This window comes from Pleurodeles waltl, chromosome 6 (genome assembly GCF_031143425.1).
Source record: "Pleurodeles waltl isolate 20211129_DDA chromosome 6, aPleWal1.hap1.20221129, whole genome shotgun sequence".
Taxonomy (NCBI): domain Eukaryota; kingdom Metazoa; phylum Chordata; class Amphibia; order Caudata; family Salamandridae; genus Pleurodeles; species Pleurodeles waltl.
The window spans coordinates 844,898,002-844,920,600 of NC_090445.1; the positions used below are offsets into that span (position 1 = coordinate 844,898,002).

The 22,599-nt window shown below is 44.2% G+C and overlaps 1 protein-coding gene across 2 annotated transcripts in view; it reads right to left on the reverse strand.

The window, feature by feature from the left end:
* Positions 1-22,599, reverse strand: part of FBXW4 (F-box and WD repeat domain containing 4) — a 559,762-nt gene that overhangs the window by 431,084 nt on the left and 106,079 nt on the right. For both annotated transcript variants that reach the window (XM_069239564.1, XM_069239565.1), the window contains exons 3-4: positions 15,793-15,978; positions 13,209-13,341 (exon numbers count right to left, since the gene is read on the reverse strand). In XM_069239564.1, the coding sequence (XP_069095665.1) occupies positions 13,209-13,341; positions 15,793-15,978 (319 nt within the window). The remainder of the gene's footprint in view (positions 1-13,208; positions 13,342-15,792; positions 15,979-22,599) is intronic.

Here is a 22,599-nt window from a genome sequence, read left to right on the forward strand (position 1 = left end):
CACCAAGGCATAGACAGTGCTACCTAGCCTTCTTTGTATACATGCATTTCAGAGATAAGGGTCCACTGCATTGTGTAAACATGAGGCATACCTATCAGCACACCTAGGCAGACTATACATACATTTGTCTGCTACCTCAGTAACTGAATAAACTACCATATTATGTGGCAAATACCCAAAGATGAACATCTTTGAGAAAACGTTGCTGAAAAGCAAAGAAAATGTGAAAGAGATAGACGTCCCTGCACATTGCCTGGCAATTCCAAACTTCTTAAAAGTAAACAGAGGGGAACATTTGTCTTTTGAAAGAGACTCTCATGATTCAAGGTGCTTGCCTGAGAATGTGCTCACAGAATTTCCCAGTCCACAAATTCTCTTCTGGCTCATCAAAATAGAAGCAGTAGCCATTTTGTTTTCTAGGTGATTTGATGCAACAGTTAAAATGGCAAATGTTGACTAAGCTGATCGAAGGCTGCGTGTAGTTTTTATTGTGTGGCCAAACACATTCATGATCACTGCCCTAAATGGTGCACACAAAAGCCAGGAATCATTCTTAAGGCAACAATATCTGAAGTTTGTGCCTTTGCAGAGTGGAAACTTATCACTTGAGCATAATTAATAATAGCTCATGTGAAAGGTTTAGCCAGCGAAATTGGTTGTTCGGAGTGATCTGGAAAGAATGGCTGGACTCACAAGGTTACAGGATCAATGGAGGCCTCAGCATCAAAATTACATAGACTTTGCTTATTCAGCTATTCACAGATCATATGCACGTCTTGACTACTTTCTAGTTAGCACATCCCCAGCTCAAACATTTCCCAAATAGCACTATCCAACAACACAACAATTCACAATATTGTTCTACTACAGATCGAATAGGGCAGAAACCTAGATGGAGACGAAATAACAACCTTTTGTTGGACCGAGTTGTAACAAAAAACATTCAAGAAGTTTTGAATGAAAACAATAAGGATGGTTTGACAATGGCTGCTCTTTGGGACACACTGAAGGCGGTACTAAGGGGAAGGTTCATAGCAGAGTCAGCCAACATCAATAGAGCATGTAAAGAGTTGAGTGCTAAATTAGAAGTAGTCTGCCTTATATGAAACAAGAGCACAAGCAGTCAAATGAGATAGAACGCAACATGTTTGCGCATAGAGCTTAAGTGCAGGTGCTCAACCTTGACAAAGCAGCATATACAGACTTAGAATTAAAGAGATGTGTTAAGTCTCTGGTGACAAGGTGGTTCACATTAGCTAGTAAGTTGAGTAGAGAGTCAAAGAGTTACAAAACACTTCTAGCTGAAAAAGGGAAGCAGAGTGATGGAAGGTGAAGCGATTGCCAAAAGGTTGTGAAAATAATATAAGACCTTGTACAGATGGGGAAACAGATCTATATCTCCAGTCTGCCTAACTGTCAAGAATCTCAGAGTTATACATAGCAGCACTGGCAGACCCAATTTATATATCCCTATAGATGAGATAATGAATGCTAGTTATAGGCTTAAAACTGAGAAGGCACTTGGGCCAGATGCCTTCATGGCCCTTTTAAATAAGAACTATCCAAGTAGCCCCTGTCCCCAATACTCCCTAATTTGACACCTTCTGAGCACAAGGGTTCAAACTGGCATGGCCATACTGTGATCCGCAGCCATGTAAGGATCCTCTACAATCTGGCTAATACGGGTCAATTTCTTTAATTAAAACTGATGGAAAGCACTTTACCTGGCTCTCTCTCAATAGATCTGGTTTTACCAGATCAATAAGAATTTGTTGCAGTCGAACAGTGTCCAGATAATACTGAGGACAGACTGAATATATGTATGTATTCATGTAGTATTTCTAAAGTAGAACCTAGCCAAAAGGCAGCAGAAATTTTAAATGTAGTAGAATAAGTGCACGTCATAAACAACAAAAACAATGCTTATCATGCTAAATGCAGAGACCGAGTTCAACGGTGTCAAGTGGACACTTATGTGAAAGATTCTAAGAGCTATGTGAGTTGGACTCCAATTTACAGCTTGGCTTCTAGCCAACTACCAGTCTTGCATCACTCATATTAAAGTGAATAGGTCAGACTGTAAATCAGTGGTAATTGAGAGGACGAAAAACACAAGACTGGCCCTGTCACACTTACTGTTAGCTTTAGGGATGGAACCAGTCAGCTGATCATGTCCTTCACAAAAAGGCCATTAAATGTGTTCCAATGGGCAGTGATACATTTTTAACTAGATTACTTTGTGTAGGAAGGTAGCCTCTTTCTAGCCTTTTTACCCCCACTTTTGGCCTGTTTGTGAGTATATGTTAGGATGTTTTTACTGTCTCACTGGGATCCTGCTAGCCAGGGCCCAGTGCTCATAGTGAAAACCCTATGTTGTCTGTGTGTTTGATATGTGTCACTGGGATCCTGCTAGCCAGGACCCCAGTGCTCATAAGTTTGTGGCCTATATGTGTTCCTTGTGTGGTGCCTAACTGTATCACTGAGGCTCTGCTAACCAGAACCTCAGTGTTTATGCTCTCTCTCTGCTTTAAAATAGTCACTGCAGGCTAGTGACTAATTTTACCAATTCTCATTGGCACACTGGAACACTCTTATAATTCCCTTGTATATGGTACCTAGGTACCCAGGGTATTGGGGTTCCAGGAGATCCCTATGGGATGCAGCATTTCTTTTGCCACCCATAGGGAGCTCAGACAAATTGTACACAGGACTGCCACTGCAGCCTGAGTGAAATAACGTCCACGTGATTTCACAGCCATTTTCACTGCACATAAGTAACTTATAAGTCACCTATATGTCTAACCCTCACTTGGTGAAGGTTGGGTGCCAAGTTACTTAGTGTGTGGGCACCCTGACACTAACCAAGGTGCTCCCACATCATTCAGGGCAAATTCCCCGGACTTTGTGAGTGCGGGGACACCATTACACGTGTGCACTACATATAGGTCAATAACTATATGTAGCGTCACAATGGTAACTCCGAACATGGCCATGTAACATGTCTAGGATCATGGAATTGTCACCCCAATACCATTCTGGTATTGGGGGGACAATTCCATGCATCCCCGGGTCTCTAGCACAGAACCCGGGTACTGCCAAACTGCCTTTCCGGGGTCTCCACTGCAGCTGCTGCCAACCCCTCAGACAGGTTTCTGCCCCTCTGTAGCCTGGGCAGCCTGGTCCCAGGAAGGCAGAACAAAGGATTTCCTCTGAGAGAGGGTGTTACACCCTCTCTCTTTGGAAACAGGTGTGGAGGGCTGGGGAGGAGTAGCCTCCCCAGCCTCTGGAAATGCTTTGAAGGGCACATATGGTGCCCATCTCTGCATAAGCCAGTCCACACCGGTTCAGGGATCCCCCAGCCCTGCTCTGGCACGAAACTGGACAACAGAAAGGGGAGTGACCACTCCCCTGACCAGCACCTCCTAGGGGAGGTGCCCAGAGCTCCTCCAGTGTGTCCCAGACCTCTGCCATCTTGGATTCAGAGGTGTTGGGGCACAATGGACAGCTCTGAGTGACCAGTGCCAGCAGGTGACGTCAGAGACCCCTCCTGATAGGTGCTTACCTCTCTTAGTAGCCAAGCATCCTTTCTCAGTAGTCAAACCTCCTTTTTGGGCTAACCGCAACAAAGTAGCAAGACAACTACCAGCAACATTGTAGCGCTTCATCCTGCCGGTTTTCTCGACGGTTTCCTGGTGGTGCATGCTCTGAGGGCTGTCTGCCTTCACCCTGCACTGGAAGGCAAGAAGAAATCTCCCGTAGGTCGACGGAATCTTCCCCCGGCCAAGGCAGGCACAAAACCTCTGCATCACCGGTCCTCTGGGTCCCCTCTCATCCTGACGAGCGTGGTCCCTTGAACACAGGAGCTGGGTCCAAGTGTCTCCTACAGTCCAGTGGCCCTTCTGTCCAAATTTGGTGGAGGTGAGTCCATGCCTCCCCACGCCAGACAGCAAACCTGTGTACTGCGTGATTTTCAGCTGCTCCGGCTTCTGTGCTTTTTTCCAGGACTTCCTTTGTGCACAGCCTAGCCTGGGTCCCCAGCACTCCGTCCTGGCTTGCCCATCTCGCTGAGTTGGACTCCGACATCGTGGGACCCTCCTTTGTGACTCTGAGTCGACTGCTGTCCTCAGATCTTCTAAGTGCCTGCTCCGGTACTTCTGCGGGTGCTGCCTAGTTCTGTGGGGGCTCACTGAGTTGCTGATCACCCCCTCTGTCTCCTCCTCCAAGGCGCAACATCCTGGTCCACAGCAGCACCCAAAATCCTAAACCGCGACTCTTGCAGCTAGCAAGGCTTGTTTGCGGTATTTCTGCCTGGAAACACTTCTGCAACCTCCAGCACGCCGTGGGACATCTCCCATCCAAAAGAGAAGTTCCTAGCCCTTTTTGTTGTTGCAGAATCTTCGGCTCCTTCCACCCGGAGGCAGCCCTTTTGCACCTTCATCCAGGGTTTGGTATGCTCCTGCCCCCCTGGACACTTTTGTGACTCTTGGACTTGGTCCCCTTCCTTTACAGGTCCTCAGGTCCAGGAATCAATCTTCAGTGTTTTGCTGGTTCTTGCAGAATCCCCTATCACGACTATTGTGTCTTTCTGGGGTAGTAGGGTGACTTTACTCCTACTTTTCAGGGTCTTGGGGTGGGGTATTTTGGACACCCTTATTGTTTTCTTACAGTCCCAGCGACCCTCGACAACCTCCCATAGGTCTGGGGTCCATTCGTGATTCGCATTCCACTTTTGGAGTATATGGTTTGTGTTGCTCCTAGACCTATGTCTACCTATTGCATCCTATTGTGATTCTACATTGTTTGCACTACTTTTCTTACTGTTACTTACCTGTTTTGGGTTTGTGTACATATAATTTGTGTATATTACTTACCTCCTAAGTGAGGGTATCCCCCGAGATACTTTTGGCATATTGTCACTAAAATAAAGTACCTTTATTTTTAGCAACTCTGAGTATTGTGTTTTCTTATGATATTGTGCTATATGATATAAGTGGCATAGTAGGAGCTTTGCATGTCTCCTAGTTCAGCCTAAGCTGCTTTACCATAGCTACCTTCTATCAGCCTAAGCTGCTAGAAACACCTCTATTCTACTAATAAGGGATAACTGGACCTGGCACAGGGTGTAAGTACCACAAGGTACCCACTATAAGCCAGGCCAGCCTCCTACACTTTGTTTACGGACTACCTCATGGTAAGGGTAACTGACTATTTGCGCGCATGGAGGATATAACAAAGTTCCATATCCTCTTAAGCTGCATGATAATTGTACACAAATCAAAAATATTAGCTACAAACACAGGTGTAAGTCCTACAAGCACAATTCCCACTTCAATGGACTCCTACAGTAGTTACACATTTTGGTGTACAAATATCCTCATCTATCTTAAAGACTGTGTCGCTGAACTTTCTCACTTGTCACAAGTTCTAAAGAGGGAGCTACAGAGATGAACAAGAGCACCTCAATGTGGTCAGGAAGAATAGCAACTGTGAAATTGACAGTCATCCCTAAACATTTTTGTTTATTTCAAACACTCCCAATTCCACTAGCACCGAGAATAATCAAACAATTGCACATAGCCATTGATCATTTCATATGGGACGGGAGAAAACCAACCGAGAAACAGACGAACCACATGCCAGCAAGCACCTACCCTCCTTGATGGGTGAACTGGTGGTCCTACATCTATTGTACTACTACCAAGCCTCTCAACTGAGACTCTTGATAGTCAGTGAAGAAGGAAACTGAAAAACAATGATGCTTTTGTTGATTATGTCACAGCTTTGTCCCGCTTTTGGTTGGTCCCTCTGATAGCAAAGATGCACACAGGTTGGGGGCTGTACTCATCCCGAAATAATAGGGAGATAGAGGATATATACAGTAATAGAAAGCCAGAAGAACAAAAGGGGTTTACTACCTGGCCCCTCCTTCCCTCAGCACCTGGTCCAAGACGATTCTGAATCTGACTCTGGAGAGAATACACGTCTTGTTAGGTTCTGTTTTCAAAGGAGTGCAAATTAAATCATTTGAAGATTTCAAGCGTGCATATAGGTGACCTGAAGTAGTGTGTTTTCATTACCTCCAGATAAGGCACTGGTCCCTGCACCCAACATAAAAGAATGGGGCCACTAGAGACGTTGTGGTTTTTAAAAACTGGCTGTTATGGGGATATTCAAGCAAGATATCTGATTTCCAATAGGTAAAAATTACTTCTACAGTGACATTAATTTCTAAACCCACACGAAGTAGGAGACGGAAGAAGAACAGTGTAGAGAATTTAGAGAGGAAGATTGGGTTAAAATGCACAACAAAATGCACAAAACAAAACTCATAAAATACTGTGTAGTGCAAGGGGCCGAAAACCCTAGTGCAAACTATGGCTTGATTGGAAGCAGATTCAAGAAAACCTACATGAACGGGAGGGAAATAAATCTGAAAGATAGTGGAGGAGAGTGAAGCAACAAGCTCTCTTTTACAACATTTATGGCATTGCATCAAATTACATAAATTCTGGGACATGAGATTAGAAGCTTTTGATAATTTGTTTCATTTTAGACTCTCAAGAGACCCAGTGACTAGTTGGTTAGGGGTACCATACTCAGGGGCTTTATCATCGAAATCCACTAAGGGGAAATAGTACTCTGCCAGCTATCTAAATATTTGCTGCTTGAATGATACAAATTTGACTAATATAGATAGATTAAATCTACAAAATATTGAATCATTATTACATCTATTGGCAATAGAGAAAATCACAATGACCACAGACTGATCTCCTCCGATTTTTATTGATCGACCTTCCCAAGTGTCCTGGCCATTCACTTTAGAGATAGGTCCACAATATTTAGAGGTGCTTCACATTTTTCCTCAGCATGCTAACAACTTACTATTGTGACAATGCAAGATTGTTATAAAAAAATAAAATAAAGACTAACCACATGCAAGAAACTCCAGTGAACAAGCAAGGTAAAACGGACCCGAGTACTGGCGGTATAAGGGTGTGGGGTGAAGGAAGGGGGTTTCTATCTTGAAAGATATTGGCTTTTCTGTTCATTACATTTTGTTCTACTTGCTGGCCCATGGTTGTCGAGGATGTATCATAAAAATGAATAATAAAAGTTACTCTGAACTCAGTAGCAAATAAACACAGAAGTCTTATTGATCAACTATATCCTCTCTGCAGCTATCACAAATGGCCTGTGACCTATTTTTCACAAAAATGTCTACATTGTGTCTGATGCCATTGATTTAACGCAATCTATGAATATCTTGTGACTGAAAAACTATTACAAATCATTTCACAAAAGAAAGCGTTTGACAGTAACGGCAATGGTGCTGGCAAGGCTATAGTTTTCGCTGACTTGTACATTGTGTCGATCTGCCTCTAGTTCTGAGGAAATATATTCCTTTCTTTGCATGTTATACCATCTTCCTGACCATCCAAGGCACTCTCTCAATTCGATTTGTCTACTACTTGATGCCTGCAGCACTCTACTAGTGGTTGTCCCATCTTGCCAGCTACAGCTTCCCCACCCCCCCTTGCCAGCCCACTAAGGTATCAAACTCCCTTCTTACTCTTCTTTCCTGCCTTGTATCATCTTAAATGACACTAAAAGGTTAGAGTGTGGAAACACACGTTTAACTATTTCCAAGAGCTTCTATATATCTAATTCAATTGCAGAATGAGGTCTGCAAGAAGAGCAGAGCATGGGTCTGTCTCTGCTCCCTTCGTGTACTTCCACATGTGCGTCCAGATAATCTAGGTACCAGAGGACACCATCACTAGAATGTCAGAGACACTTTACCTGAATAGGGTTTATCTGATTAAGGTGATGTCTCTTTCAGGGGGCTGAAACTTGCGTCGAGCAGCTGGTTTTGCAGGCATGGGAGCAGTAGAGGAAAGATCAGCTGGACCTGGAGGTTTAGGCATGGATACCATGTTTCAGACGTAGTCATGAAATTAGGAATCCCCCCTCTCAGTATTTTCACTTTTAAACAATGCACCGCTCTGAGCGCCAGACTGAAGAATGAGGAATGTTGGTCAGGACATGACATTGTCTCTTTTAACTGATCATATAGCCCTTCACATTGGTTACGCTGTAAAGATCTGGGTCGAAAGATGGATTTTTGATACGCAAATCTTTTGCCTTGGCCAGCACCAGGCCTTCAATGTATGATGATTTTGTGCTTGCATTTCCGTCAGCATATTCTTTCATTTTTATTTCACATGCAGATAATTATTTTGTACTTCAGTTTACGAGGTTGGTGGATAGGTCACTCCTTGACGAATCTGGTTGTGAATCTTCCTTCAAAGACACATCGCTGTCAAAGATTGGCCAGTGAAATCATCTGGAACATCAAATTAGTCCCTATTTGACTGACAGCACTTAGGAGAGAGTAGTTGTTCTAGGTGAGCAATTTTCAAAGTCTTTTTAAAATTGGCTATAAACTGCTTCAGTATACCATTTGATTAAGGCTACAAAGATGTTGTCGGCAAAATGTTTTGTGCAAATTCTTAGCTACTGAATGGAGGACCACGGTCAGACATGATGGTCTCTAACAATCCACGTGTAAAAAAAAATCCTATTTAACGCAGAAATTACCCCTGTTGCTGACCTTCATCCAGGGTTTGCTGGGCTCCTGCCCCCCTGGACACTATCGTGACTCTTGGACTTGGTCCCCTTCCTTTACAGGTCCTCAGGTCCAGGAATCCTACTAAGTTTTTCCTCCAATAAGTCTTGTAGGGATGGAAAGCATACTTCTTCCTCTCCGAGAAGCCGATTCATGGATACAATGCCATGCTGGCCCCCATGTATAATGCTAATAACCTTTCACTGGAGAAGCTTCGGAATGTCCACCATGGGTGCCCCTTAAAATTAGTATTTTCTTCTAGCTAGCTGGTTCAGATTGTACATGCCTGCATGCCCTTGGCTCCTGAATGATACATTGTTTGTGATCCTTCTTGGTCATATCCACATCTCTCTAACACAGGGGGTAGATTTAATCTGCAATGGCCATCAAGGTGGGGTGTTCCAGAAATGTAGCAGGGATGTCCTTCTTATTTATTATGAGATGACGTGCTTGCTTTACATTGTTTTGGACGTCCTCCTGTTTAGCAGAGAGTGGAGACTTTGTTGAATATATGGGAAATCTGGAGCAGTAGGTAGATGGATTATCGTCCTGTCAGGCCATTCACATACCATTCATGTTGCCTGGTGTATTGTTTTCAATGACATACACTTCTCACTGCAGGAACAGAAACCTTTATTTAACTATTTACACAATATGTAAATCATATTTGGGTGCAGTGTTTTCTGTAGGGACTTCCATCTACACCCTTCCCAGGCTACTGAGTCTACCTCAGTCCCATCTCTGTACTTCCTATCATGTACTTGGAGTACATCCACACCAGAACAGTCATCATCACTAGAACATCAGGGACAGTGGCTCTGTGGCTATGCCTCCTGACTGCAGGCTGGCCCATCCACAGAAGTGACAAGGGAGCTACTCTGCCTACCGATGACCACCAGGCTTGAACAGGGAAGCACCCTATAGGGAAGAGGGAGCGAGATATGCTCAGAGTCCCTGAAAACGATAATATGATAGACTGTAGTCGCTTACTGCCATACTCAGATTCAGCATTCAATTCCAGACACTGGTTTTCTTCAAGTTCAAAATATTTATGCAATCCTGTTTTACTATAATGGATCACTCTAAATATCTCTATACATGTTTCAAGTAAATACCAAGCTCAGCTGCAAACAGCGGTTGTACCCAATCCCAGTATTGGGAATTGTGTTAAATTATACATCCCAGTTTTCATTCATGTTGCTGACACTAGGCAATAGCTGGTGATACATATTTAAATGTGTGTGACGAAAAGAGGTTGAAAAGAGTGGAAAAATATGATAATCAGGTTTTGAAACTCCAATACCACGTGTTGCTATGCCTTGTTCCAAAGCTAAAGGCTAGCAACATGGTTTGGCACACGTTGAAGCGTTATTTTCATATCTTTAGATTAATCGGTCCGTGGATCCAAAGATTAACATTTAATAAAAGTTTATTCTGATTGACCAAGTGAGAATTTTCTGCCGTCAGCCTTTTGGTGAACAGCCATGTATCACCATGAGCCGTCCCGTTGTAGCTGTGGCAAACGTGTTCAGCTCGCTACGGGTACGGACTAAAACAAAGAGAAAAACAATTCTCCAAAGCAATAAACTACAAAAGGTACTATTCAATAAAAATCATGTCGTAGCACTATACAAAAATCTTATCTAAATATACTTTGTAGTATTGTTTTTTGAGCTGTGGTGTCCTGGTGATGATTTAAGTTTGTGTATTGTGGTACGATACTAATTTTGCAAAACGTTACTTCAAATATGAATGAAGTAGAAAATGTATCTGCAGTGCTGTGGTCTGTGCCAGATCTGACAGTAACTGCCAATGAAAGCTTCGCTTTCTTGCTGACTCACTGAGTAAGCAGCACACAGTTATACAGTCCACTTCATTGGCCCAATTTTACATTCAATGCGGATTGTTAACAGTCACTCTGATGCGTTTTCTTGGCAAACTGACATTCATTTGTCAGAATATACATTCTTCGGAGCACGTGTACGATCATTTGGGCTCAGCTCCCTGCGTTTCAGAGCTAGTATTTAGTGTGCTTAGTACTTACTGGCTTTCTAACACCTCCATGTGGCATTGTGTTTAAACAGTATCCCAGCATGCATTTACAGTGATTTTGGGACTATTGTGCATGTTTCTAAAACAATCACCCAAAATACCAGAATTCTCCACACTCCAGAATTATGGACAAACAAGGACCATGTTTACACTATTTTATCTCCATGACCCAGTGGGTGTTTGGTGCAAGTCAGATTTAAAGAAGTTTGATGCTTTACTTTTCCAGCGTTCTTCTGTTTGATTATTTGATGGAGAAGCCACTTTTTAAACAAAATACCCAAAAGGGACTTCAGAAGGAATGCCATTATAGTAGGAGATAACAGGCCAATGTGTACCAAACCGCAAGCAAATTAGATTTCGGAAAAATATGATTTTTTTAAGTTTGATTTCAAATATCAAAAAAAATAATTTCTCAATACAATCTCAGAATTTGAACTTGAAACATATAATAGATGCTTTTATATTTTTAGATGGATATACTAAATAACTTAAGGCATAATCATTTTCATTCAATGCCTACTTGTTCAATTAACTTTCCAGAACTCATAAAAACAGACATAAAATTACATCACATTCATTTCCTTTAGATTAGAAGATATCACAACATGAAAGTCTCCTTAGCCTCTTCATTCAGCTCTCCCTGCATGCTAAATATTACTTATTAACATATGCTATTTCTATTTGGCAAAAAAAAAGATGAACCCTAGGGTTGTCATACCATACCCTTCTAACAAGGAATATCAAATACTTCCTGTTGTCAATAGGACTCGATGGAGCTTAGAATAATTAAAAATGGCAGCAAATTCACAATAAATAAAATCAAGATACGTTTTCAATGAAGTATGCATAATTAACTCTGATAATTGTTAGATATTACTGCCACAAATCTCTCTTGGAGGTATTTCCAGTAATTCGAATTATGTAGTAAAAGGTAAGTGAGTAGCGAAATTTAGATTTCCACCCCAGTATCAGGACTCCCTACAAATGTCAAACCAGTTCATGCAAGTTATATTCATATTTCCGTCACTAAACTAAGTGTAATTTACAGAATGCTCTTTACAAGTCTCACTCAAATTTAAGCATAACAGTCAAGTAAGCTGCTCACACAGAGTTACACTTCACTTTCACCGAGATGGGCAGAATGAGGGCCAATGACCCAGCCCTAGTATTGATTTCAACACATATGCCTCTAGACGTAAAATTAAACTTAGTAGACAGGTACATGATCTGTTAGCCACACAATATAAATTGGTGCAACTTGACAAGAACACATCTTACTTCTTGAATCGAAAGACTAGCGTACCCATTACAAATGCTTATTGTCAGGGGGAATAACTCACTTGACTTAGGGTCTGATTTAGATATTGGCGGACAGGTTACTCAGTCACAAAGGTGACAGATATCCCATCCGCTGAAATCTAAATTCCTTTGGATATAATGGGATTTCAATTTCGGCATACAGGATATCCGTCACCGTTGTGACCGAGTAACCCCTCTGCCAATATCTAAATCAGGCCTTTAGACTCTTTCAGTAGAACAGGAAGAGTATTGTCAAAAATCACCATGCACTGATGACTTGTTACATTTTTCAATCTGTGCACTCTTAGTTGCCATTAGGATCCAGCTGTAGTTTTAACAAATTAAGCACCTTTTTTCTGAAAGATATCTTTCAGATAATTATGGATGGTACTGTGATTTGAAGTTTTTAACTGGGATGAGGGCTCCATCTAACTGTGTTACAAATGAGTATATCCCCTGTCTAGCATAAGGAACAAATCAATGTTCATGCCAACTTAGGTTGGTTTGAGAAAACTGCCCTAAGAGCAACATGAAGATTAATAAATTTGGATTATAAACAGAGTAGGCATTACAACATCTAGCTTTAGTACCCACTACAACACAAAAGGCTGTTCCCATTCCCCGCTGTGTTGTCAGTTATTTGTATACATATGACTCAACCAAGGTAGAATAGTTTCAGCAGGTGTTGAGAAGAGATAATTGTGAAGAGACGGTTTATCTTCACCTGTAATACTCCATCTTTCTCTCTGACTCACCCTCATAGGCCTCAACTCTCAAAACAAAATAACAAACTTAAAACTAGGTCTGTGAAGTCTTGTTATCATTGTAAGAGGTTTGCTTGCTTTTGTTTTCAAGGAAGATTAAAAATATGGGTGACTGTAAGCATGTCCATTGGTTTTGTTGCTTTTTTCCATCAACCTGTATTTACCACACACACCGGATAATTGGAATTATTTATTTTCATTTGAGAATTATGTAGTGTTTGAGCTGGACACTGAAAAAGGGACAGTGCATTTCTCTTATGCGTATCCTTTGCTTTAGGCATTCCCTGTTAACCATCAGAGCCACCTGTACATAGTGATGTGAAACTATTCATAAAATCTGGGATGGAAGTAAAGCAACTTTGATAAATTGAAATAACTGCTGGAAAAAATGTAAAGCTATTAGAGTAAATATAGATTTATTAGGGTCCCCATTAAGATTCAATGAAACAACAGTGCAAACTCACCTTAGCTGTACGGTCCCTGGAGCCACTCACAATTACGCCTTCCTGGCAATCAATGCAATTAACATCCTGCTCATGCGCTGTGAACTGTAAACTGATGGTGCTGTGGATCTTATGAAGGGCAATCTTTCCATCTCTGTTGAAGACACCAGAGTTAAGCATCAGAAACCAATACTCCAACAGCCACTTCATAAAACAGTGCTTAATTTGAAAAATAATAAGTGTCAGGACCCTTGTTAGGAGGCCACTGCAGCTTGCATCACCGACTGCCCCTACTAGTAGTGCCAAAGTAAGTACCATCACAACTACTAACCATCACATTCCTACAAGTGTGACAATTTAGTCTAGACCAGGCCCCCAAAACTATAATAATAGTGTGGGCAGCAGGTATTAGTCATTTTAACGTATATTGAATTAGTAAACAACCATGTCAGACTGTCATAAGTGCTGAGGTTGATAATAAAGTGTTCAGGACAGAAACCACTGGCTCAAATTAAGCCCTGGCATATAACATTAATTATACTATGGCTGTGGAAACTTGCGTATGTTAAGGTGACAATGAAAGTAGCTAAGAACAGCATGTCAATAAATGCACAAACAAAACTGCAGCAACACGTTTGTTTCAGTATGAATATTGAGACACAAGTGCGGCAACAGAAATAGGGCACAACAGTGCACCAGGTGAGGACTACTCCACTCAATAGTTCAGTAGCCCCATCTGTGCAGCTTCACACCCCTTTCATTGACCTTCATGTGCAGCAGCAGCAGAGGGAAGGGGGAAGCACATAGGGAATTCAGGGACTGTCTGCATACATTGACACACGGTGTTCTTCTCGTACATGGAAACACAGCACTCTGCTGATGTGCAGTTTCATGTCCATTTCTGATAGGCAGCTTAAAACGGAGTCCGACACCCCCATATTCCTTCCACACCCTTTCAATGAAAATGCAGTCACAGATGTGCTCATATGAACAAACAGTTTGGACAGCATACTCACTAATTGCTTTCCAACCTACAAATAAGAACATATTAGCCACTACTCAGTTATCCAGGATAGAGTTGTAAGGATGGAACTAAGAGATTGGGGAAGGGGCTCAACTAACAGAAGAGAAAACATTGATGAATGCCTAAATCAAACCTCCTGAGAAGATGATGTCCGTTCAGATGATGGGGCTCACACTACAGACTGAGGACAAATAAGAATGGATAATGCTGAAAAACCTAGGCTTTAAGGGACTTCTAGCTGGTACGATAGTCCTCATGTCTGGCATCTCCTGTTTCCTGATTGCACCCTGAAGATGAGATACACTAATCCCGTTCACAAGCAAAGTAAAACCGTTACCGTACTTGTGAAGAAAAATAAGTTTTGAACTCGGGAAAGACATTCCCACAGGTGAACTATAACAACTGTTGCTAGGTTAACCCAGAGAGATGTCCCGGGTTCAAGATGAGTAAATAAAGAATAGATACCCCGTATATTGCACCAGTAAAGATACTGAGAAGGGTGGGGGCAGTCCTGCTGCTCTGGTCACTAAGGGCCAGATGTATAATTCTGGCCCATTGCGATTCGGTAATTGCGATTTTTAAGGAATCGCAATTACCGACTCGCAAAAGGCCATGTATCACATTTGCGAATCGGTAATTGCGATTTCTTAAAAATCGCAAATGCAATTACCGAATCGCAAATTGCGATACTGGCCCCATTCGCATCTATGGGCCTGTTGGTCCATAGCTGCGAATTTTTTGCATTTCCTAAATTGCGATTTCTGAACTAGAAATCGCAATTTGGGAAATGCAAAAAGGGCAGGGTGCTGGGGGCCTAAGGCCCCCTCTCCTGCACCCCATTTTTTTTTTTTTTTACCATGTAAAGTACACACATGCCAAAAGGGCATGTGTGCTTTACATATTAAATTTAAAAATGCAGTTTTACTGCATTTTTAAATTTTGCACCAGGTTACCACCTGGTTGCAGACAATGGTATTTTGCATGTGCAAAATACCATTCTGCGAAAAATCGCAATTTGCGTTTTTTTGCAGAATTGCCTTGCGACTTGGATTTTGTGAATCGCAAATTGCGATTCGCAAAATCCAGGTCGCAACGCTAAAAATCGCAATTTTTGCGATTTCTATTTTGTGGTCTGCGAATTCCTTTGATGCATTGCAGACCACGATTTTGCACTCGCAAACGGCCGATTTCACCGTTTGCGAGTGCAAAATATTTTGATCAATCTGGCCCAAAATGTTCATAGAGCTTTCACCTTCCTCGCATAGAATCCAGTTTAAAATAGATGATTAATATGAAACTTTTTTTTGATTGAGCGTGACATCAGTGGGCAGACAGAAAACCATGATGGTGGGCTCCATACATAAGGGCTGTGATTGTGTGTCATTGAACTTGCGCTCTTCCCTTCATAACGTGGGAAGCATGGTAGTAACCTTCATTGCCAATTTTGGGGCAAACCCATCCATGGGGTCAAATCTTACAGGCAAATAAAAAAAAATCTTCCTTTTCAATGTAAAATGCACGATTGTATCGGACACAATCTCAAGCAGGCGACAAAGTTCAAAGTTACAGAGCTATGCTTACCCTCCTCCGCTGACGATATGAGAGCTGGAAATAACAAATCGGCACACGTCTTCTCTGTGACCCGAAAACACCGATAAGGGCCGGCGGTGAAAGCCATTATTATCAGGACGTAGCTGGTAAGACCGGATATCTTCGGCCTGAGATAGGTATAGTACGTCATCATCTAGTTGGATCCAGGGCATCAAACTAAAAGAAGTGAAAAAAAAAAAAAAAAAACATACAAATTGATTCATAAAATTACAAACTGATAGGTCACCAGCAACAATAAGACAACAGAGGTCCCCCCTTAATGAAATGGCCTATTAAAAGAAATTCCATCACAAAACGCTAGGTTGTTTGACTATGTTTATCATTGGGTGTGCTTTGCCATTTGTGTGCATATCACACGTTCACCAATGTTGAATGAAAAGTGACACATCCATCTTCTCTCCTGTATGCCACAACTTTGTTTTGTCTACAAGGAGGGAGGGGGCTGAGCAAATGTCAATCAAAGCAAGAGGCCAGCAGCAGAGAAGACAGATTAGCTCAGCAGGGTAACTAGCGGCCATTGGAGAGCAAGATACACATTTATAAAAAGGCTGGAAATTTACTGCAACACTTATCAAGTATGTTGAATAACTGACTTGATATGTTCAACACGCAAAAAGTAAATATTTCATACATTTACCGATTGACTCGTTTCTTAGTGCCCTGTTGCTTTACAAAAGAAGACCTTGCCTGTGGCGATGGGTCACTTGAATTACTGGGCTTGCTCAATATTTTCAAAGCTTGTTCTAGCACAATGGAGTGAATTACAAGGCCCTTGCAGGTACCCTCCCTATGAGCACAGGACATTTTTCACCAATCAGAAGGCTTGTCGTCGCGTAACAGGATCTTCCCCTGCCATACCATCGGCAGCTCTGAATCATCCAAATTCTGAAATGTTAATTATGCTTAATTGGAAGGCTCTAGATTGCACATTAAATCATTTGGGTCGTTATTTACATATTCGGACCTTTCCAGAAGAAGGCAGCATGGGCTGCAAAACATATAGAAAAGGTGAATGACTTGCAGCATCTCACAAATGTGCGAAAGCTACAGTAACACATGGTTTACATGTTATGCACTCTAGCCTAGTACATTTTGTATTGTAGTAGCGCGTGCTCTTTAGTTCCATTGGGCAGGATATTACACATTGCAGAAATCAAGGACGCCGCCGTGGAGGACGTGCGCTGTAGTGTTCAACCAAACTCCCGAAAGCTCACTTTTAACAGATCAGTAACCTGGGGACCTCTGTACAATCAATGAAATAAAATTGTTAGCCATGTTCCTCTTGTGAATTACAACTAAGTTATCATGATCATACCGATCATAAAATAAAACTAAAACACACTGTTACCACATCAAGTTATTGCCACAAGACAGCGAATGTATTTAGTAGACTTGTGGCTGGGTGGGTGATGAAGCGAAGTGTACTTTCCCTCAGTACAAAAGATTCTGCTAAATTGATCTGGGTTTCAACGGCACGTCTCTGCAGTGTAGACATTGAAGTGAACAAATTCAAGGGTCAATGCTCTGAAATAGGACAATAAGGGATAAACACAGGCCCAGGCATTGCATCCTTTCAGAAGCATCACCCTTAGTATCACACAAAATGAAAGCGGGACATTCTGCAGGCAGTGTTCCTCTTTATGGTTTAAATCTATTTATTGAAAAGATGTTATAGCACATACACTCACCGACAACCACCGGCTGGTGGGGATGAAAGATGTGGCAGGGAAGGAGGATCAGGCTGTGTGGGTGATTCAGGGAGGAGGAAGGGAGACCTTCAAATAGGTACATCATGGAAGTATGCCACTAGATTACTTTTTGTCCAAAAGTATCAACCGGGATACATTGCTGGGATGACTGCTATAAACAAGCATTGGCAATGCCAATAGGTCTCGCCTATGCAAGAGTTATGGGCTTTGGCCAAAATGTTTTAGCCATATTGCACACCAGCGTGGCTGCTGTTCAGCATGGCTAAAAGTGAGTGAGGTAACAGAAAGTAGCGTGGAGTGGAGTGTCGTGAAGTGGAGTAGACTGGAGATTTATGGAGTGGTGTACAGTGGCGTACAATGGAGAAGCATAGAGTGGAGTAGTGTTGTAGAATAGAGTGGAGTAAATGGGCATAGAAGGAGTTGCACAGAGTGCTGTAGAGTGGAGAAGTGTTGTAGACTGGCATAGAGTAGTGACAATATTACAGAGTGAAGTAGATTGTCAGAGAGGAGTAGAGTTTAATGGAGTAGAGCGTGAGAATGGAGTATCGTACAGTGTAGTGTTGTGGAGTGTAGTGTTGTGGAGTGAAGTGGTGTGAAATACAGTGGTGCAGAGTAGTTTAGCATAGAGTGCAACAACTTAGGGCCAGATGTAGCAAAGTCCCAAATTGCGACTTTCAATTTGCGTGTCCTTGCGACTCGCAAATTGCAAGTCGCAATTTGGGATGCAGAAAGGTGTCTCAGACACCTTCTGCGAGTCGCTATGGGGTCGCAAAGACCCACCTCATTATTAGCGATTCAGGGCACTCACGGGGATGGAGGCCTGCTGGGAACAGCAGACCTCCATGTCCGTGACTGCTTTTAAATAAAGCAGTTTTTTTTTTTCAAAGTGCAACCCATTTTCCTTAAAGGAAAATGAGCTGCACTTTGAAAAATAAACCGAAACCTTTTGTTTCGGTATTTTTCAGGGCCGGTAGTGGTCCATTGGACCACTGCCTGCTCTGAAAAAGTATTTTTTAGGCCAGACACAAAGGGGATGGGGTCCCATGGGGACCCCTTCCCGTTTGCGACTGGGTTACCATCCACTTCAAGTGGATGGTAACTGCGAGTCCATTTTGCGGTCGCAAATGGAATTGCATACCAGTGCGACTGGCAAATAGGAAGGGAACACCCCTTCCTATTTGCGACTCGGAAATGCATTTTGTGAGTCGGTTCCGACTCGCAAAATGCATTTCTACATACCAGATGGGCTTTAGCGACTCGCAAACGGCGTTTTTCGCCGTTTGTGAGTCGCTAAAGCTTTCCTACATCTGGCCCTTAGAGTGTATTGGTTTTGAGTAAAGTGGTGTACAGTGCATTGACATAGATTGTAGTGATGAGTAGAGCAGTGTAGTGATGTGGCACAGAAGAGAGTAGTGCAAAGTAGAGTGCAGTGGTGTAGAGTGGATGGCGTACAGTGGACTGTTTCAGAATAGAGTGAAGTGGCATAGAGTGGAGTGATTTCAGGTAGAGTGGTGTGGAGTGGTGCAGGCTAGAGTGCAGTGGCAGAGTAATGGCATAAAGTGCAGTGTTGCAGAGTAGAATTACTTAAAGTGGATTAGTGTAAAGTGGATTGGTGTAGAGTGGAATGGTACAGAGTAGAGTGGAGTGGCATAGACTGGACTGGTATATAGTGCAGTGACAAAGAGTGCAGTGGTGTATAGTAGAGCGCACTTGTATTGAGGGGTGCAAAGCAGAGTATAGCAGCACAGTGAAGTGGTATAGAGTGTTGCATCAGACGCCTGGAGAGCTAAAGCTGGCCCTGATGGTAGGCAATTGGTGTTTCAGTGGAACCTGTTAACCTATTTTATTGCCGACAAAACACACAACCACCAAATAGTATAAAAACTATGGTGGTCATTACAACCCTGGCGGACGGTGTTAAAGCTGCGGAAATACCGCAAACAGGCCGGCAGAGAAAAAAAGGGAATCACGACACTGGTGGAAACCGCCAACAAAGACAGCCACTTTAACACATCGCCCGCCACAGCGGTACAGACAAACAGCGCGGCGGTCACCGCCAACAGACAGGCGGGAGACAATGTACCGCCCACACTATTATGACAGGCCAATCCGCCACCTTTTCCGGGGCGGATTCTCCGTGGATAAAAACATGGCGGAAACAGCTTTTGCTATGGGAAAACGCTCACCTTAACACACTCCACGAGGAACGACGACTCCATGGAGCCGGAACTCCAAATACTACCTGCCTTTGTCTTTCTGCTCCTCTACGACCAACAGCGACGTAGGCACAGAAGATACCGGTGAGTACTGCATCTACGACACGGGCGAGGCAAAAGTTAGGGGGACACCCACCAAAAACCCCCACCCTCGCATATCACAACATACACACCAATGCAGTAAAAAATATCACATTAAGAACCCACAATCCCCCAGGAAGAATGCTAAGACAAAGCGAATTGCGGCCAAACATTGTAATGTGCCAATATACATGTCATACAAAAAACTACTGATATATCTCAAAATCTGTCATATTTAAATATACAATACAAGAAGTAGTGCAGATATGTACACAACAATGTCCGTGCACCAACAGTCCAAAAATGCATGGGCGAGGCCCACAATAGATACCTGACCAAAATCCGAGAGAACACTGCCGGGGCATCAGATAGAAACACTACAGGCACCTCAGGGGGAAGGGAAGGGGGGGGCACCTCAGCCACATGAATGCGAAGCCAGATCCACAACGGGGCTCCATGCCCATTGATGTATCCTGGGGAGTGCAAAGCCACAGTCTCACAAGTCTTTACAGTGGGTGGGTTGCCCACTGTTACATCCTGGGGAGTGCAAAGCCACAGTCTCACAAGTCTTTACAGTGGGTGGGTTGCCCACTAGACCATACTGGGGAAAGCAAAGCAAAATTTTCGCAAGTATCTGCAGTTCTCTACTGGTACTGGGTGGGACTGGTGCCCAGACAGGATGAGTCTCCCTGTGAAAGTTCATGTCCTGTCACTGTCCCAGCTGCACATGGGATAAGGATGCCTGATGTGGCGGACTATTCATAGCCACACGGTGTTTGCCTTGTTCAGCGGTCTTCACCATGGCAGTCTTTGCCCTGTTCAGCGGTCTTCACCATGGCGGTCTTGGCCCTGTTCAGCGGTGCTTTGACATGGCGGTCTTGGCCCTGTTCAGCGATGCTTAGCCATGGCAGTCTTTGCCCTGTTCAGCGGTCTTCACCATGGCAGTCTTGGCCCTGTTCAGCGATGCTTTGACATGGCGGTCTTGGCCCTGTTCAGCGATGCTTAGCCATGGCAGTCTTTGCCCTGTTCAGCGGTGCTTAGCCATGGCAGTCTTTGCCCTGTTCAGCGGTGCTTAGCCATGGCAGTCTTTGCCCTGTTCAGCGGTGCTTAGCCATGGCAGTCTTTGCCCTGTTCAGCGGTGCTTAGCCATGGCAGTCTTTGCCCTGTTCAGCGGTGCTTAGCCATGGCAGTCTTTGCCCTGTTCAGCGGTGCTTAGCCATGGCAGTCTTTGCCCTGTTCAGCGGTGCTTAGCCATGGCAGTCTTTGCCCTGTTCAGCGGTGCTTAGCCATGGCAGTCTTTGCCCTGTTCAGCGGTGCTTAGCCATGGCAGTCTTTGCCCTGTTCAGCGGTGCTTAGCCATGGCAGTCTTTGCCCTGTTCAGCGGTGCTCTGACATGGCGGTTCGGATACTGACATTGGTGTGTGGCATGACGATCTCCACACTGGACATTGGTGTGTGGCTTAAAGTTCCATCATTGCCCAGTGGGGCTGTGGGATCCTGGTCCCTCCTGGGCTGTGACTCCGGCGGTGGCTGTGGTCTCCTGACCAGTAACAATACTTGAGCCCTCCTGGACTGTGACTCTGGCGGTGGTCTCTGGACCAGTGACTATACTTGGGCCCTCCTGGGCTGTGACTCTGGCGGTGGTCTCCTGACCAGTAACGATACTTGGGCCCTCCTGGGCTGTGACTCTGGCGGTGGTCTCCTGACCAGTGACGATACTTGAGCCCTCCTGGGCTGTGACTCCGGCAGTGGTCTCCTGACCAGTAACGATACTTGAGCCCTCCTGGGCTGTGACACCGGCGGTGGTCTCCTGACCAGTAACGATACTTGAGCCCTCCTGGGCTGTGACTCTGGTGGTGGTCTCTGGACCAGTGATGATACTTGGGCCCTCCTGGGCTGTGACTCCAGCGGTGGTCTCCTGACCAGTAACGATACTTGAGCCCTCCTGGGCTGTGACTCTGGTGGTGGTCTCTGGACCAGTGATGATACTTGGGCCCTCCTGGGCTGTGACTCCAGCGGTGGCGGTGGTCTCCTGACCAGTAACGATACTTGAGCCCTCCTGGGCTGTGACTCTGGCGGTGGTCTCCTGACCAGTAACGACGGTGCTGGCGGTTGTGTCTCGACCACCGGAAATGATGGTCCACTTCTCCACCGTGACACTCACAACAGGCTGGGCAGACTTCCTCGGGACCTTCCCCACCTTCTTTGGAGTGACAGCGGACTCACCAATCGCCTTCGATCCCATTTCAGTTGTTGTCCCACCAGGAGTCTTGACACGGTCCCGTCGTCCACTCCCCAATTTTGGAGCCTTTACAGGGGGTGGGCTGCCAGTGCCTTGGCTCCGGGTCCTACTGCCTGCCCTGGTGGATGGTGCACTCCAAAAACCTGGAAAACGCACCACTGGCACTGGAGGCTTTTTGGCTGAGGCGCTACGATGGGACTGATGAACTGGAGGGGGGGGGGGGTGGGGGGGGGCAAACAGGTCAATTTGACATAGGGACAGTTTGACGGACACTGGGATGGGTAGCTGGAGGGGGTCTGGGAGTGGAGGTGGTTGTAGGAGGTGTCACTTTAGGTGTTTTCGGTGCAGGTGCAGGTACTGGAGGCTGTCGTGAGGTGGATGGATGTTGGGTGAGTGATTGCCGGCATTTGTGTACTTTGGGAGGGGGCGTCACAGACACACTGGGAGAGGACACAGGGGACGTGTAAATGGCAGTGGAGGTGGTGAGTGCAGGTGAGCGGCTTGGGGTGCTGGGTGTCCTGGTGCAAGT